This window comes from Meles meles, chromosome 8, assembly GCF_922984935.1.
Source record: "Meles meles chromosome 8, mMelMel3.1 paternal haplotype, whole genome shotgun sequence".
Lineage (NCBI taxonomy): Eukaryota > Metazoa > Chordata > Mammalia > Carnivora > Mustelidae > Meles > Meles meles.
Window position 1 is genome coordinate 56911400 of NC_060073.1, and position 17885 is coordinate 56929284.

Here is a 17885-nt window from a genome sequence, read left to right on the forward strand (position 1 = left end):
ATCTGTTTAGGGGTCCATCCAATCAGAGCAGAGCATACATTTCAAATTTGGTTGTCTTCCAACCTCCTGAAAATCCTGATACACTCTCCACCAGTTCCATTCCTTTTGTTCTGTCTCCTTTAACTTATTTACTATTTGATTTTAGGTTGGCCTTTAATTTAAAAAGATGGTTGTTACTTAGTCCATGCCCATGTGTATGACAGCAAAACATCTCATCTCTTCCCCTTTCTTTCACAGTTTTAGGCTACAGGATGGAATAAACATAGTTCCAAAAAAAAAAAAGCTAAGGTTCTGGGTCTTCTATGAGAAAGAGTAATTGCCCAAATTTCCAGGTGCTTCTTGTAGTCCATGTAACAGACTACTAGATCTCCACAAAAATCTGCACTTGCCCTTCCTTGAAACTTGATTGTACATAATTGCATATGGCTAGACAGTTCTACAATTTTCCTTGCAGGTAGGTATGGCCCTGTGGCTATTCTCAGAATAGAAAGTGAGCAGAAATTATGAATCCCATATTTAAGAGAGCAATTTAAGAACCAAACTGTCTCCCCAGGTTATTTTACCCTTCTGCAGGCTTGTTGCTTAAGACAATACTGTCTTTGGGGATGGCAGACTCAGATGGAAGAAAGCTTGGTGCATAAAACCCACATGGAACAGTGCCACACAGCACTAAATACACTCATGTTTGATTTTTATAAGAATTTTTTTTATTTGATCCATTATTCTTGGGTTTACTTTTCATAGCAGGTTAGTCTATTGCATTAAAACCAAAATGTCAAGGCCACTATGCCTCTGCCCAGACCCCCCAGGAGAGTCAGGGCTACAAATTCATGCCTCCAAATCTCATTGGACAACCTTCCCCAGATCTCACCTACACAATCCCAGCAAGTACTTTTGTCTTTCCTTCCTGTTTAGGCCATTCACTGAACACCTCCACTGGCAGAGGACAGCTGGCCTAACTCGCTTTTTACCTGGAACTTATTACATGAGAAGTAAGTGGCAGGGAGCAATTACTCAGGCAGATTCTACCATCCCTCATCCTCAGACCCCCACCAGCTCTGTGGGCAATGAGTTGCCTGCTCTATCTCCTTTCATAGTTCTAATTGAAATGCATGGTTTGTCTCCCCCTCTGATATAAATGTTGGGTATTCATCCTTTCTGATGGAGGCATAATACTCCATTGTATATATGGACCGTATCTTCTTTATCCATTCATCGGCTGAAGGGCAAATCAGGATGAAGAGTGCATTTGGCCTCTGGTTTCCCACAAATTTCATCTCCCAAAGAGAATTCTGCCCTAGAGCAAACCAGTATGGGGTTTTTACTGTAACCTGTACTTCATGTCCCCACAGACACCAGAGCTGAGCCCTGAAGATGAACTAGTTACTATTTCCTCAAACCATGAAGGAACATCAAATGTCCAACAGACTGAGGGCTAAAGATAGGGACTGGACTAGGCAGAATCATTTTCTCTGGCCATGATCCCTTTCTATGATCTTCTACCTCATAAATTTCTAAATATGTTGAGATCTTTTCTCTGCCCACACTGGGGCCCTGGTAGGGATAGAGATTGCATTACAGAAAGAGCTGTCCAATAGAAAGACAATATAAGCCACATGTAATTTTTTTTTAAAAGATTTTTATTTTTTTTTGAAAGACAGAGATCGCAAGTAGGCAGAAAGGCAGGCAGAGAGAGAGGAAAGGAAGCAGACTCCCTTCTGAGAAGAGAGCCCGATGTGGGGCTCGATCCCAGGACCCTAAGATCATGACCGGAGCCGAAGGCAGAGGCTTTAACCCACTGAGCCACCCAGGCGCACCAAGCCACATGTAATTTTAAATTTTCTAGTATCTAAAAAGCAAAATGAAACTGGTGAAGTTAATATGTATTTTTTAATCCAGAATATGCAAAATATTATCACTGCAATCTACAACAGAAAAGCTAGAAGATATTTTACATTGTTTTTTAAAATTAAGTCTTCAAAGTCAGGTGTGCATTTTATACATAAAGCACACTTCAATTCAGACTCGTCACATCTGAAGTACTCAATAGCCACTGGTAGCTCTTGGCTACCACTGGACAGCAGCTCTAGTCGACTCCTTGATATTTGTTTCCACACTCACATCCACCTCCTAATTTCTTCTAGAGCTGGCTCAAAAGCATATACCACCTCTAGCAAAGTCACAGCAGCTCACCCACAAGGCGTTCACATTTGAGCATAAAGATAGGCCGTGAAGCCCGAAAAATTTGTTCTCTTCCTAAAACCACTTTATATTTTCTTTGTACGTTTCCCTCCCATCCTGGGAGAAAAATCTGTATTGGATTGATCATTTTCTTCTCCCCTTTATCTACTTCAGTGAATTTGGGAGATTTGTCTTAAATTTTCAATTACTACCCTTAAATTTTTAAATCCATGAAGGTTGCAGTGAAAACAGAAGTTAAAATTTCTTTCTTTGAATTTAAATCCACCAAAGTTAACGTGTATAATGCTTTTTAGCACTCTATCCTATATGTACTTATACAGAAATACAGTAATTTCTTTGCTTATTTATTGCATTTTATAAAACCTGACAACAATGTTACAATGCAGGTCAATTTTTTTTCATAAATGGAGATAGAAATGAAACTTAAACAATGCATTAGCAAAAACAAATCCAATATTGCATATGAAGAACCGTGATTTATTCCAGGGCTTGGTGTTACACTTAAAAATGGAAACAAATCACTGTACTCCAGTTACAGAATAAAAATGACACAGGATTATCTCAATAATTATAGATACTATCTGCTGAAATTTAATTTTTCATTCAGTACAAAAAGGTATAGCAAATTAATAGAAAAGAACTTGCTGAATTTGCTCCCATGAATCAGCAACAACAACAAAAAACTCTGTCAAATATCATGCTTAATGGTAACATGTTGAAAGCGACCCCCCCAACCCATCCCAAGATCTGTAATTACTTAGGGATGTTCACTATCACCTCTGGGTATATTCTGGCGCCGAGCCAATGTCTGAAGGGAAGGATATAAGAATGCGAGAAAATGGAAGTTCAGAAAGGAGAGACTGAGGTACGGATGAATCTCAGAGTGAAGGATCCTGCTCAGAAGTGGATGCAGACAGAGGAATGTTCAAGGGCTTGGCCGACGCAGGGTGATTGGGACTACACAGTTGCAAGGATTAAAATATGGAGAAAGGGTGGTAGGAAAGTAATATTTAGAGAAGGTGTAGATGGGAAAGCCATGGTTCGTGACATTATAAAAGGAGACAGTGCCGGCCTCATAGTCTAAGAAAACCCCAACACGGCGAGGGGGCACCATCATGGAGAGGAGCAGGGAAGTGGAAGACTCCTCATAGGCTCTATATTCATGTTTACGATGCAGCCCAATCACCCAGTAGCCACTCTGAGGTTGGTATCTGGAGTAAACATTCCGATTGTTCGTAAACTGGTTGAAACAGTACGTAGAGTCAACTGAATTACTGCATACCCCTAGGATCCAGTCAGTCTTCTTAGTCACATCCACCTCCCAGTAATGTTTCCCAGAGGAAAAGACCTGAGAGCCCAGAATACCACAGTCATAATGCTCTTCCAGGTAAGACCCAGACAGCTTGGCACCCACAAATCTCACCTGTCTTCGGTTTTTAGACATGACAAGATTTAAGTTAGCTGTGTGTGGATTCAGAGTCACGTCCACTGTGGGAAAAGGTACAAAATCAGCGGATGACAATGGGTACAAGGGTCTTAAGACACTGAGAAGAGGAAACACAGAGGAGGATGGTATTAACACCCTGTAACATAGTGTGTGTGGTATGTCTAGGGGGGAGCATATGAGGTAGGATAAGAACATGCCAGCTCAAAGATGCCATGGTTGCTACTTACCCCAATAGCTCTGGACATCTGTCAGTTCTGTAACGATAAATAGAGTCAATTACGTTGTACAGAATGGACATAGATCAGGGCTGCTTGGTCGAGGGGTGAGGTAGGGAATTCTATAAGGATGCAAGTTACCATCTTGCTCCCCCTTAAGTATGAACTGCATCTTCTTCAGCACTGAATGTCCCTCTCTCCCTGTCCTCTCTGCGCCACTATTCTCAAACACCAACTCTATACTCTATTCTATTTATTGCTTATGCTACAATAATTCCACCTCCAAAAAGCTGTCCCCTGAATCTCCTCACCTCTGAACACTCGCAGCATCCTTTTCAGATCTGGAACTCGAAACATACTCTTCAGCTTAGTAGGGAGAGCTTCTGGCTTCTTTAGGGTCCAGAACTCACTTCTAGAGAGAACAGACCTTATGAATGTCCTACATTGCTGGCCTTGGGTTTCTCCAACATCCATCTCCTCATTGAACAAGCCCCTGGGAGAACTTCAGCATCCTTTCTTGAAGAAAATTAGAATCCTCCTGCAAGGAGCTCTGGCACTGGGACCAGAAGACCTAGACTAGAAACTAGCTTCTCACCATCTGTGCAAACTTTGATAAGATCTAATCCTGCAAAGGGTTGTTTCGTTTTTGTAAAATACCATTTCCCCTTCTCTCTCTCTACATCCTAAGATTATATAAAATTAAACAATCGCTGGGAAATCTTTTGCTAACTCTAAGAAAGATACAAAATACTTACAGTCAGTGCCATCTTAAGGGTCTAGTGTAAGGGGCTGGAGATGTGTGTGTTGACAGGGAAAACACCAGGAACCTGCTTGTTGGGGCTCTGAGAGTACTGAGTAAAGGGCTTCCTTCTGAACAGTGAGTTAGGCCTTAAGATCTGCCAGAGGCCTAGGGACAAAGGCCTCCAGAACAGTGTTTGAGGAGGCACTGTCTCTGGGAATATCATGCCAGTTGGAGAAAGGAGACATCTTCACCTCCAAACCATGAGTGAACACTTCAGAAGTGACAAAAGTCTCCATATTTCATGTGTCTGTGAGAAGCTTAAAGGTCCCAGGTGTGTGGGGAACCTCAGAGATCACCTTGATGGATGAGATTTTAGAGTATGGGACAGAGAAGAGAACATGTTTTGTTCCAGGACCAAAACCAATCTTCTCAAGACCTCATGTCTATGTTTTTACTGGAACTGAGAAAAATGGGACATCTGAGGAAAAATAGGTGGAAGGCAGGACTCTTCTAAAGCCAAGAGAGAAAGGGAAATTGAAAGCAAATGACCGAGGCACTGATTCTTGGACCTTGGGAAAGACAGATGGGAAAATTCCCCAATAAAATACTAAAAGCTCCTAGAATCAGGGCTGGAAACAGGTAGTTTTGTAGCAAAGGGTCGCATCATGGGATACTACAGGAGTTAGCGATACTGCAAATTTTATTCTTAAGAACACTACTGTTACCAATTTGTGACCATCCCCCCCACAAAATTACCCCAAATTCTCTTACCATAGAGACTAGGTAATTCCATTTCAGGGAACCCAAAAATTCTCAAGATGAGCAACTTATGACATCACAGTCCTAAACCTTCCCTGCCTTGTGATTTTTCTTCTTTCCTTTTCCACCGACCATAAGATAACTCTATGGGTATAGGAATCTTTTGTCAACCCAAGGGAACCACCCTGTATTCTCTCCTAAACATACCTTTTCATGACATCACTCACATCCTAGGAAGGAAAGAGAAATGTTAAGTCATTAAGTAATAGGCCTCATCCATGTTCCTTATTCCAACCCCACCACCCCATGGTATGATGGGAATAAAGATGGACCCAAAATGGAGGCCACAAAATAGAATAAGAACTCAGAGTAGACTGTCCCTGAGACCCTACATAGAGATGCTGGGAAATGACTGAACTCATTCATTAGTACCTTTATTTTGATGACAGAGTGTGTATATGTGCATCATCTATTAGCACTAGAGAATCCCACTTGATTAAGTCATAATTTCTGTCTTTGAGAGGCTGCCATTCTCAAAGATGAGATGTTGCGAGGATTCAAGAGCCTTAAAAGTGGTTATTTCTCAAACTTCACCTCTTCTCACCGTTTATGCTACCCTTGCTGACTTCATCCAGTTTTCTTGATTTCAACACACCCATGTTCGTGATTCCCAAATCTGTCCATCTGCTCAGATCTCTCTCACATATGCCAGCAAATGAGCCACAGGCACCACAAAATCAAGACATTTAAAAAACAACATAAAACAAAACAAAAAACCTTACTTTTCCCCCAACTGTGAGGTCTCTTTCCTTTAATCTCCCTCAGTGCTGCCACCATCCATTTAATCACTAAATTCAGACAAAGTGTGAACCTAAAAACTACCTTCTATTCACCGTGATGTCCCATCTCAAACAAAGCCAGTCCCCATCTTTTAGCCACCTGCTCTTCACTGTCATTACTGCCACCGCCAGCCTCCCTGGAGCAAAACTACCTCATGGCCTCCCCCTTGGTCTCCCTGACTTCTGTTCTATACACCACACCAACTGAAGAAAAGGCTTGATCTATGTAACACAGGAATAACTATTTCCTCTGTGTTAGGGCTATTTTCAGAGGCATTTGACAGAAACACAGCTCAAATGGCTTGAGTACAGAAAGCAGCAAAGTGGGTAGATGTGTCAATTGACACTGAATATCCAGGATGCATCAGCCTTAAGGCATGGCTGTAGGGAGGAACTCAAATGGCCAAATCTGGGTGCCACTTCTTGGCTCCTTCTCTTGCATTAGCTTTATTCTCAAAGGTCACACTGAAACTTGAGAGCTGCAGACTTCCACTCGTTATCAAATCTTAATGAGCAACAAAGTCACACAGATACAGAGAAGAGGAGGAAGATAGTGTGCTGGGTGAGCTCTAGAAAACCTGACTGTGAAACAGTACTCAAGTTAAAAGATCCACTTGGCAGTCATATGAACAGGTGTGAGGGTCTCAACAGGGACCGGGGTGAAATCATACAAACAGATGATCTCTCTGAACTTATGGAGCGATTTTTACAGCTTGAAAAATCTGTGGAGGGGCTAGAATGGGGCAGGGAGAAGCGTTAGGGTAACCCAACACCCAAGCTGAAGAAAAAGGGCAAGAGGAATAAAACGAAGATGGGAAACCAGAAGCAACACGTGAGAAAAGCCCCAATAGGTAGAGTGTAGCTTCTCCATGACCCCAATGCCAGGGCCCAAGAATAAGTAAAGAAGTGATTATTCTACCAACAAAGGGAGAGCAAGAGGAAAGCAAGAAGTAAGGCATAGCCTGAAGTTTCCAGAATGTTACAAAATACATCCTGTCTCCACCATCAGTCACACCATTCACTCTACATAGAAAACACCTGAAAAGATTTCAACTTCTGTTCAAGCTCCTGCATCAAATCTGTCCAAATTTGACACCCCGCACCCTCCTAGTGCACACACATGCACGCATGTGTACACCCAAATCCCAGAGCCCAGCTTTTTTTGTGCCTTAAAAAGACCTGTTTATACTTCTATTACATGTTAAATGATTCCGCCCAAGAGAGAGTGGAAGCAAAGAAGGAATGATGATGACATACAGAATCTCTAAGTACTTGAGCCTGGTGTGTTTGTCTGTGACTAAGCTGGGGTACCCGACAAATCCCAACACAGCCTCAGAGACAACAGGTACCACATGGCCAGTGAATCCCAACAGGGGGAGAGAGGATTATGAACCTACCCCACAGGGACATCTGACAATATCTGGAAGATTCTGGGTTGTCACAGCTGAGGGGAGATACTACTGACATCCATCCAGTATGTGGAGGCCAAGGAGGCTTGCCAAACATCCTACAAGGTACGTCAGCCCCTCATGGCAACGAATTTCCAGCTCAAAGTATCAGTAGTGTTGAGATTCAGAAATGTTGCTCTAGAACATCAGTGCGTATCATAGATCTCCACAGTAACAAATAAACTTTTGGACTACACTTTGTATTTAATAAATAAAAATGAGACAGTCCCCAAGCATTTGTATTTTCATCATCCTATGCTTTACCCATGACCTCCACACAGTTTTAATAGGCAAGAGGCGCACCAGGGCCAAATAAATCTTTTTCTTGCCCCTACCAGGTCATGAATCCTATGCATGAAGGGAAGGAATGTTGGTCTCCCTTTGCCATGACTCTCAGACTGGGGGCTCCTCACGAACCTTACCTGCAGCAGCTCCACCGCTGACCCCTGACACCGAAGCTCCAGATCGGAGATGAGCTCCCTCAGTGACTGGCTCTGCCGGACCAGCTCATTCTCAGCTTCTTCTAAAATACTCAGCCCCTTCCTCTCTTCCTCCTCCAGCTTTTTCAACTGTCGCTGCTCCTCTTTGTCCAGGATGCTTCTCAACTTATTAAACTCTGTCTGGATCCTGTGTCTCTCAGGTTCCATCTGATTCTTTGGGAACATGCAAGAGAAAACGCCTGCTCATCTGCTAAACTAGGGTCTCTGCTCCCGGACTGGGCTGGGGGTGGGCAGGGGTGGAGGGTCAGGCTCAGTGCCGCTCTCCTGGCCAGGTCTCACCGGGAGAGGAGGAGCAGAGATGGGAAGGAGTCCCTGAGAACCTGTTCTTTCCTTCTGCTCTCTCTTCAGCTCTTCCCAAACCATGAGCCCCAGGCTACCTTATCGAGGACTCTAAGACATAGACTGTGGCTCCCGGGTGAGGTCTAGATTTAAAGCTGCCTCCCCAGCCTCCTGGGCCTCTGCATCCACTTCCTCTTCCAATTTTGAGCACCCATGTGGGAATGATAAGCTGGTGTGTGACCTGTCTTTCCGGGAGCTTTCAGAACTTCCAACTGTAGAACAAGGTCTGGAATCAGGAATTGCGGGCTGCCAATGGCCATGGTTCCTCTCCTCTGTAAGTATCCTTAAAAACCTGAATTCCTTTTTGATATGTTCATTCTCTAATTCCCCCTTCTCTATCACTGCACCATGAACAACGTCCTTGTTGAAAAGGGCTACAGTAATGGATTATGCAAAAAGAAGCTCTTAGAGCCCAATCAGGAAGAGATAGGACCCAGACTCCCATGCTCTGCCCCAATTCTTCTCCCAGGACACCTTCAGACCTTCAGGAAGAAGCCTTACCTTCCAGGATGTCCTCTTTCTTATGATAACAGCGGCCAGTCTCTCAGCTTCCTGCTGCTCTAGCTTCAGCTTCCTCAGAGACTCCTGGAACTTCTCCTTAAAGAAACATCAGGGCAAGCAGGGTCAAGCACTACCTTATCTCTCTGCTCAGAACATAGTGAATGGGGGGAGATTATGCTGACCTCGGAAGCCTGTCCTGCTGGGCTGAGAAATGAGAAGCCCTAAGGCTCTTTTATGCACAGGGGGGTGTGCATAAAAAGCCAATGGGCGCCGGCGGATTCTCTTTCCTCCCAGGGAACCTGTCCATGCAGGACCTTCCACTCACCACCACCATATCCCCCACACTCAACCACCGAGCCCCCTAGTTACCCTCCGCAGCAACCTGTACTCATGGGGAGCAGATCTTGAGCAGCAAGGAAGAGATAAAGTCTCTACTCTTGGGCAGGAGGGCATTTTCTAGGTTCATCCTCTAGGCAAATGGGAAAACCAAAGAAATGAGATTACAGCATGGAGGTAAGTTACACTCTCCTGCCAAGGGCCCTGCTCCTCCTTGCCTTCCCTTTGGAATCCTACCTGGTACTCGTGGACAACCTCCTCCATGAGGACCGTGTGGTGACCACGGTGCTCCTGAGAACGCTCGCAAAGCCAGCAAATGAGCTTCCCATCCTCCTTACAGAACAGCTGGAGTTTCTCTCCATGGTGCACACAGAGAATCCCCTCCAGCTGCATCCCGGGGCCCAACACCACCTCTCTGAGCCTGTCCGCTATGTTGGCCAGGTGCCGATTTGGCCGCAGGTCCCCAGGCTGGTAGCTGGTCTGGCACACAGGACAACTGCTTTCCCCTTCTTGGTCCATCACCAATTCTGTGCTATTCCCCATGATGCAAGCCTGGCAGAAGCTGTGGCCACAGTCTATGCTCAGGGGCTCTGTCAGGAGCTCCAGGCAGATGGGGCAGGTTACTTCATCTCGTATGTCCACCAGGAGCGCTGAGGTCATTGTAGCTTCTCTCCTGGCTCCTGCCTGCCCAGCCAGAATTTCTAAGGTGCTTCTTGCTTACAGAATCCTGGGTAGGTGAGGGAAAAAAAAAAAAGGTTCAGGGTAAGAAACGAGTGTCAATAAAAGGTTACTGAGTATCCTGGACAAACAGGCCAGATACCTGGGGTCACAAGGGCTTCTTATCCAAGCTTCAAACATGTTATTCTTCCCCAGCTCATATAAGACATCAATTTGTACCCTCATCAGAACAAGGGTTATGATTTTCCTTCACTCTTGGTGGATGGAGGGACCAACTGAAGCCGGTGAGAGGAGTGGCCTTGAGTGAGCCACCATCTGTTTGATCTTTTCTCATACAACCTTGGTGTTCAAAGCACTCAAACAGTTTGGTGATCATGGACATTGCTGCTATGAACATTGGGGTGCATACGGTCCTTCTTTTCACTACGCTTTTTCACTTACTTGGGGAGCATAAAGAATAACGTGGAGGACATTAGGAGAAGGAAAGGAAAAGTGAATTCAGGGAAATCAGAGGGGGAGACGAACCATGGAGACTGTGGACTCTGAGGGTTTGGGAGGGGAGGGGGTGGGGGTTTGGGGGAGCCTGGTGGTGGGTATTAAGGAGGGCACATATTGCATGGAGCACTGGGTGCAGTGCATAAACAATGAATCTTGGAACACTGAAAAAATAAAATAAAATAAAAATAAAATAAAAGCACCAAAACACAGTGCTGCCTCCAGATATTTATACTTGCTGTTACTTCTTCTAGAAAGACCCTTCACCCCAATATCTGCCTGACTCAGTGACTTCATTCCACATCTCCTTACCCACTCCCTTATCAGCAGAGATGGCTCTGTGTAGCCTAACTAAAGCTTGGCCACCCACATAGTCACTCTCCATATGCCAGCCTGCTTGATTTTTCTTTTTATCACTACCTAATGTATAACCTTTTGTTGCCTAAATCCTCCCACTAGAATATAAACTCTAGGAATCAGAGACTGTTCTGTTTTTGTTCTGTACTGTATCCTCAGAAATAGCAGTGTCTACACACAAGCCCTCAACTTCTTTTCAAATTTTAATTCCAGTAGAGTTAACATATAGTATTATATTAGTTTCAAGTGTGTAAGGTCCTCAACTTTTGAGAAATGAACATTTAGAACCTCCTTTGTCATGAGCTTTCCCATGAGAATCCTTTTACTGTGAAGACACTTGCAGCTTCTCAAGAGTTCTGCTCCTCACGGGACCCTCTCATCTGTCAGGCTCACCTTCCTAGAAACACTGAAAAAACAATGACCATAACCCTGAGGTAATATTTTTACAACACTTTGATACCTAGTTGCGATTTAAAACGCCCATTTCCCTGCTTTCCTTATCCCTCACAGAAAAACTCCAAATAAATAAGAGTATTTGTGGCTCTCCGATAAGACAATAGATATGAATGACATTATAAAGTCAAACATCTTGTAAGTCATAGAGTTGGTAGAACCTAACATGTCCACAGTCCTAGCTCAAGGCCCCATCCTCAACCTCAGAACTTTGACCAGACATTTGGTGGTAACGGTAGTAAAAGTCAAACACAGACCCAGTGCTTTAGTAATGTGGAATGAGAAAGGTTCTGTTTGATGAAATTTCAACACAGCCCGTCATAAACTTTGACAGGGACCTGTGCGCTGGGGGGAAAGGGGAGAAGGGAAAGGTGGAGCGGTGAAGGTCACAGGCATTCCAGTGTAGGACCCCAGGAAGATGTGTGCTTGTGGGAAAAGACTAGAGAGTCAGCACGGTTCTGTGGCTGGTGTGGGGAGATAATGATGTATGAAGGTATTTGTTTCAAGAACAGTTAACAGGAAGGCAGAAAATCATCATCAGTACCATTTTCTGATCACTTCTTAAGTGCTAGTCAATGGCTGAACTGTAAAAAAAGATACTGTAAAAAAAGAAAATCCCACAATAATTCTATAAGGGAAGTTTAATGACACCTATTTTATGAAGGTGAAAATGAATTTCTTTTTTTAAAATTTTGTTTATTTATTTGACACAGAGAGCGATCATAAGTAGGCAGAGCAGCAGGCAGAGAGAGGGGAAGCAGGCTCCCCCCAGAGAGGCTGATGGGGGGGGATTCATCCCAGGACCCTGAAATCATGACCTGAGTCAAAGGCAGATGTTTAACCCACTCAGCTACCCAGACGCCCCGAAAAATGAATTTAAGAAGGTATTTAACTGCCAAAAGTCTCAGAGTGAGTAAGTGACAAAGTAAAGATTACAATCCAGTTTTATGCAGCTCCCAATCTCAGGTTATTAACCAGGGACCCACCTGGTTCTTAAAGGGAATATTTTCTTTACGCTACCCACACCATCTCCAAGGGCACTCAGGCCATGACGTCGCTGCGCTGATTCGTATGATAGCCCCCTTCTTAGCACTGAAAAGCACCCTACAGCTCTAAGATATCTGTAGGCTCCCTCCACAGTCCTGCTCTGCTTCCTTCCCGGCAGCACATCGTACAGACCTAAGCTGCTTCCTCTTCCCTGGCAGTGTAGGGCAGAAAAGGCACTGGTGCTAGAGCAACCTAGACCCAGGTCCAAATCCTAAATACACTGATCTAGTTTTATTTATTTGTTTGTTTATTTATTTATTTTTAAAATTAGACTCTGACCAGAGTCTCCTGTTACATTCCCATTCAATCCTGGAGCAGCAGAGGGAGAGGGAGAAGCAGACTCCCTGTTTAGCAGAGCCCGATGTAGGACTCGATCCCAGGACCCCGGGATTGGGACCTGAGCTGAAGGCAGACACTTAACCGACTGAGCCACCCAGGCACCCCCGCATTGATCTAGTTTTAGAACACTGGAATGATTCCTGATCTGAGATGCGGCTCCATCTTTTGTGCATTGCTGAGATCAATTCCTCCCTTAGGAGTATAGTTTTGATAATTACCTAAGCCGATGCAGAGAACAGTCTCAATAAAGGTTAATTATGGTTACCCTAATGCTGGTGCTGCTCTCTGATCCTGCAGGGCTCTTGCCTACCACCAGGAGGAAAAAGGCCTCTTCATAGAATTTTTAGCGGGGACAAAGCAAAGTGTGGTAGAGAGAGAGCTCTTTATAAGTATCTGTTATAAGAATTTATGAATCACTTTCTTACCCCTTTTCATTTCTTCTTACTTCTTTTGGAATTAGGAGAAAAATCCACTATTAAAATTCATAACAAGATTTAATGAGATGGCATTTAAGGACAATGTGAGAGAGCTTGACCTGAGTCAGTTGTCTCTGTGTACCTGTGGAAAGGATCAGTTAGGAAGTGTGGAGATTCCTAAAGAAATTAAAAATAGGGCCACCTTATGACCCTGCAAATGCACTGCTGGGTATTTACCCCAAACATACTAATATAGTGAAAACATACCCCTATGTTCGTAGCAGCGATGGCCACAGTTGCCAAACTGTGGAAAGAGCCAAGATGTCCTTCAACAGACGAATGGATAAAGAAGATATGGTCCATATACACAATGGAATATTATATCTCCATCAGAGAGGATGAATACCTAACTTTTTTATCAACATGGACATGGACAGGATTGGAAGAGATTATGCTGAGTGAAACAAGTCAAGCAGAGAGTGCCAGTTATCGTATGGTTACTTACTTGTGGAGCATAAGGAATAACATGGAGGACATTGGGTGAAGGAGACGGGAAATGAGTTGGGGGAAATCGGAGGGGGAGACAAACCATGAGAGACTGTAGACTCTGAGAAACAGACTGAGGGTTTTGGAGGGAAGGGAGATGGGGGTTAGGTGAGCCTGGTGGTGGGTATTGAGGGCACGTATTACATGGAGCACTAGGGTGTGGTGCATAAACAATGAATCTTGAAAGACTGAAAAAAATAAAATTAAATTAAAAAAAAAGAGAGAGAAAGCTAGAAGCTTCTCTAACTATACAACTTGACATCCGAGAACTTACTCTAACTTTACTGTTTGTGCTGAATTAAGATAGATGCTCTCATTGAAAAACACTATTTTATTCTCATTATTAGACATTTTCAGTTGTGCAATTATATTACCATTGTCTTAAATCACAATGAGAATTTTTTAAAGACATTTTTTCTTATGTATGTATCTATGTATGTATAGAGTGAATGAGTACGTGTTTCTGCATTTAATCATTTTCCTTGGAAGACATTTGCTCTGCTCACCTAGCTGGACTCTTCTCGGGAACATTAAAGAAGAGCCAACCCACAAATACCACCTCGTTGAAGGCACACTAGCCCTGGGGTCTCAATTGTGACTTTCATGTACAGGACAGGACACAGGGCATTTCTGCCTCATAGATGCAATGCAATTAACAGCCAAAACCTGGAAATAATCCATAAAACCATTAACGGTAAATGAAAAAAGATTGTTGTATATTCCATACAATGGTATATTACCAAACAATAAAATGGAACAGATACTTACACAACATAAATCTCAGAAGTATGATACAAAAGGAAAGAAGCTAGATATCAAAAGTTACTGTATGGTTCCATTTATATGAAATCCTAGAAAAAATAAAACTATGCTATTTGAAAACAGACTAGTGGATGCCAAAGCCCAGGGTTGTGAAAAGGGGATTAACTGCATCAGGACACAAGGCACTTTTGGGGGTGACGGAAATGCCCTTTATAAATGGTTGTGTTGGCAGTTGCACAACTGTATAAGAAACAAAACTCACAGAATTGTATGCCTTAAAATTGATTTTATAGATGTAAATTATAACTCATCAGAGCTGATTACTGCAAAAACAGAACAAAGAAACACATTGAGAAAAGTTAAAGGCTTGGCTTTCTGATCTTCTAAGCAAAAATTAGAACTGAGCTGTCTAATATTGTAGCCACCTGAAATGTGGCTAGTCAAAAAATGAGATGTTTTAAGTATAAAATACACACCAGATTTCAACGATTTTGTTAGAAAAAATAATCTAAAACATATCACTAACACCTTTTATATTGATTACACATTCTAATATTTTATATTATTGATGCATTGAGTTAAGTAAAATATATTCAAATCAATTTCACCTGTTTCTTCTTTTTAATGAGGCCACTGAGAAATTTTAAAATGATAAATGTGATCCCGTTATATTTCTGTAGTTCTTTTCCATCTAATGCAGTACTATAGATATTCAGGACAGAGAAAGATTTTTGCTGAAAGAGTTCATGTGTCTTGTCCGAGGGTATAAAGTTGAGGCTGCAGAAAGGAAGAAATTGTGGAGGGAGGCATACAGTTAGCATGTCTAGTAGCTGTTGCCCACTACCCAAGACAACAGAGCGCAGCCCAAAGGAGCCACGGCGGGTCAATTCAGTCTCCCAGGAAAGCCTGTCTCAAGAGCAGTGTGGTCTGACTGAGAGATGACAACCTGGCTGTGGGACGAGTGTAGATCCCAGAGGCTGAGATGCCAGAACCCTGTGGCTCAAATCTGCAAATGAAAGAGCCCAAATTCATGTCCCGGTGGAACTATTAAATCAGAAGCAGATGCCTGAAAAAGAATGTCTGGTGGTCTACTGACTATCAGCATTGGCATCCCTGGAGCTCTTCATGCAGAATCTTAGCCTCATCCTGGACAATTCAGTTTCTGCAAATCAATAAAGATCTCTAGGAGACATCTATGCACAGCAAGGTTTCAGAAGCCCTGTCTTCTGTAAAGGCATGTGCTTCCCAGGCAGATGCAATCTGGGGGCAAAACAGCTAAAAGGGAGGTGGGGTGGGGAGGAAAAGTCGGAGGACAAGCTCCAAGTTAGATCAGAAGCATCCACTCCAATGGAAGCTTACAATTCAATATCAAATGGCTTCAGAATAAAAGTCAGTGACAGGGCAAGAAATACTACAGGCTAGCCCAGGATGGGGCCTCAGAATGAGTTAGAAATAAGATGGGCAGGCTATCCACCAGCTGGGAGCTCTACTGAAAATGTGGTAAAAAACCTAAACAGGTAGAAACTAGTTTAGTTTCTTGCACTTAGGGAATAACAGTATTTTATTTATTTATTTATTTATTTTTACCTCTGTGTAGGGTTATATTCTATTTTAACCTATTATCTGGAATGGATTATCTAACAGGTGACACTTGATAAATACTGGAACTGGAACATAATCAGTCTCAAATTCTTTTTAAAATTTACTTTAAGAGAATCTCTATCCCATCCATTTCAGAAACGTACAAAAAAATAACTTTGCAAATTCTTAAAATACTGTCCTGCACAAGTTTTCTTCTCCCTGAGTTTTAGACAGTTCACTGTTTTTTTTTTTTATGGCTAATTCACAAAATTCTTATTTTTTTTTCCCTGCATTTGTGATATTCCACTTGCAATTCCAAATTTTTAAAACTCTTATTATATTTTCATTTGTTTAGATGTTGGTTATAGTCTTCTTTACCATAGTGCATTTTAACGTATTTTATTCCCCGCTCTACTCTTGCAAAAAAAAAATTTTGGCAATTTTTTAAAAGCTCAGCATTGACTTTTTCAAGAATAAAGACTTAATTTACACTTCGTCAGGAAGTCGCCCATGTTAAACCTCTCCCTCACTTAATTCTCACCAAAACTCTAGGGTATAAATATTACTGGGCCCATTTTACAGATGGAAGGAAAAACGGAAGCTCCAAGAGGTTAGTGTCAGAAGGATGAAAAGGAAATAAAAATAAAATAATCTATATCATGAGCTCGGAAAGCGAAGGGACCTCATCTTTTACTGCTCTCTCACCTCTGCCAGGAGCGACAGTTAGTGGCCCGTCACAGAAGGGCAGAGGTCTCCCTATGCCCGGCATACCGACAGAATGAGAAGCCCTAGAGGATCCAGATGTGGGCAGCCCCAGGTGGTCAAGACTCCCAGTAGTTTTGGGTAGACTATGAGGACCTGGGGCGCGTGGGCCTGCTCCTTTCCCTGAAACGCAGGGCTCGAGGACCCGGCCTTGGAACAGACCCTCAGGTCCGGCGAGGGCGGAAGCCTCACCCCCCAGCTCCCCGGGGAGAGGTCAGGGCCTCCCGGGTGGAGGATAAGCGGTGTCACTTCCTGGGGCAGAGGCAGAGATGGGGGAGGGGATGCTGACCTCGGAATCCACGCCAGTCCCACGGTTTGCACGCATTCCCGAACTCAAAAAACTTTCAGGGCTCCCTCCTCTACCTCCTGCGGTCCCTTGTCACGACCCTTTGCACACACCACCCCCGGGTCCCGAGCTAGGAGGAGCCTGGCCTGAGGAGGTCCCTTGCAAAAGTGAGTCAACTCAAAACCGCAGAGGTCTCCCTTACTCCTGTCCATCCGCGAAACCCACAACCCAGCCTTCAGGGCGAGTCGAACTCCCAGTACCTGCGCGGACAGCGGTGGCTGGCCAGAGAACAGAGTGGCTCACTAACCTGGACTCTGGGGCCTGGATCCGAACCGAGGACACACCGCAGCTGCCCTCCTCCACCCCGGCGGAGAGACTCCGGGCCCAGAGGCGGGGCGAGGGAGGGCGAGGGCTGCTGATAGGGCCCGCCAGTCCAGCGCCGGACGGGTCCGGCACTCCAGGGGTGTGGTCCCGCGGGCCCCAGCTGCGGGCGGGGGAGCTGTTGCGCCTACCTGTGCGCCGCAGTCCTGGGGCCCGCGGGACCACACACCTGAACGCCGGAGATGGCGCTTGCCGAGTGGTCATCCCTTGGGTTTTCCGACTTCGTGTCAGTGTTGAGGAACACTGAAAATACGCCTGATTAAAATGTCTGAATAAAGAATATCCAAACTTAAACGAGTAGGTGAAGATAACCGTTTCGCATCATAATGGTATGTTTTGCAAAAACATCATTAAAACTCATTAACTTTAAAAATTATACCAAGATTCAAACCTATATGACCTATGAACGATATGAGAGACCGTGTTATGGGTTTTTACGTCCTTGTGAATACAT

At 43.8% G+C, this 17885-nt stretch overlaps 1 protein-coding gene across 2 annotated transcripts; it reads right to left on the bottom strand.

The window, feature by feature from the left end:
• Nucleotides 1-2939: 2939 nt before the first annotated feature.
• Nucleotides 2940-17375, bottom strand: TRIM6 (tripartite motif containing 6). 2 transcript variants are annotated; one of them, XM_046017450.1, is made up of 8 exons: nt 17358-17375; nt 9566-10055; nt 8993-9088; nt 8075-8305; nt 5573-5595; nt 4176-4276; nt 3877-3903; nt 2940-3690 (listed from the first exon to the last, which is right to left on the bottom strand). In XM_046017450.1, exons 2-8 carry the CDS (start codon nt 9986-9988, stop codon nt 3128-3130), a joined length of 1464 nt encoding a protein of 487 aa, XP_045873406.1. In that variant the 5' UTR covers nt 9989-10055; nt 17358-17375; the 3' UTR covers nt 2940-3127. The 2 variants fall into 2 exon arrangements, with proteins under 2 accessions (XP_045873406.1, XP_045873409.1); XM_046017453.1 differs by lacking the exon at nt 17358-17375 and having other exon boundaries at nt 9566-10103.
• Nucleotides 17376-17885: the final 510 nt, after the last annotated feature.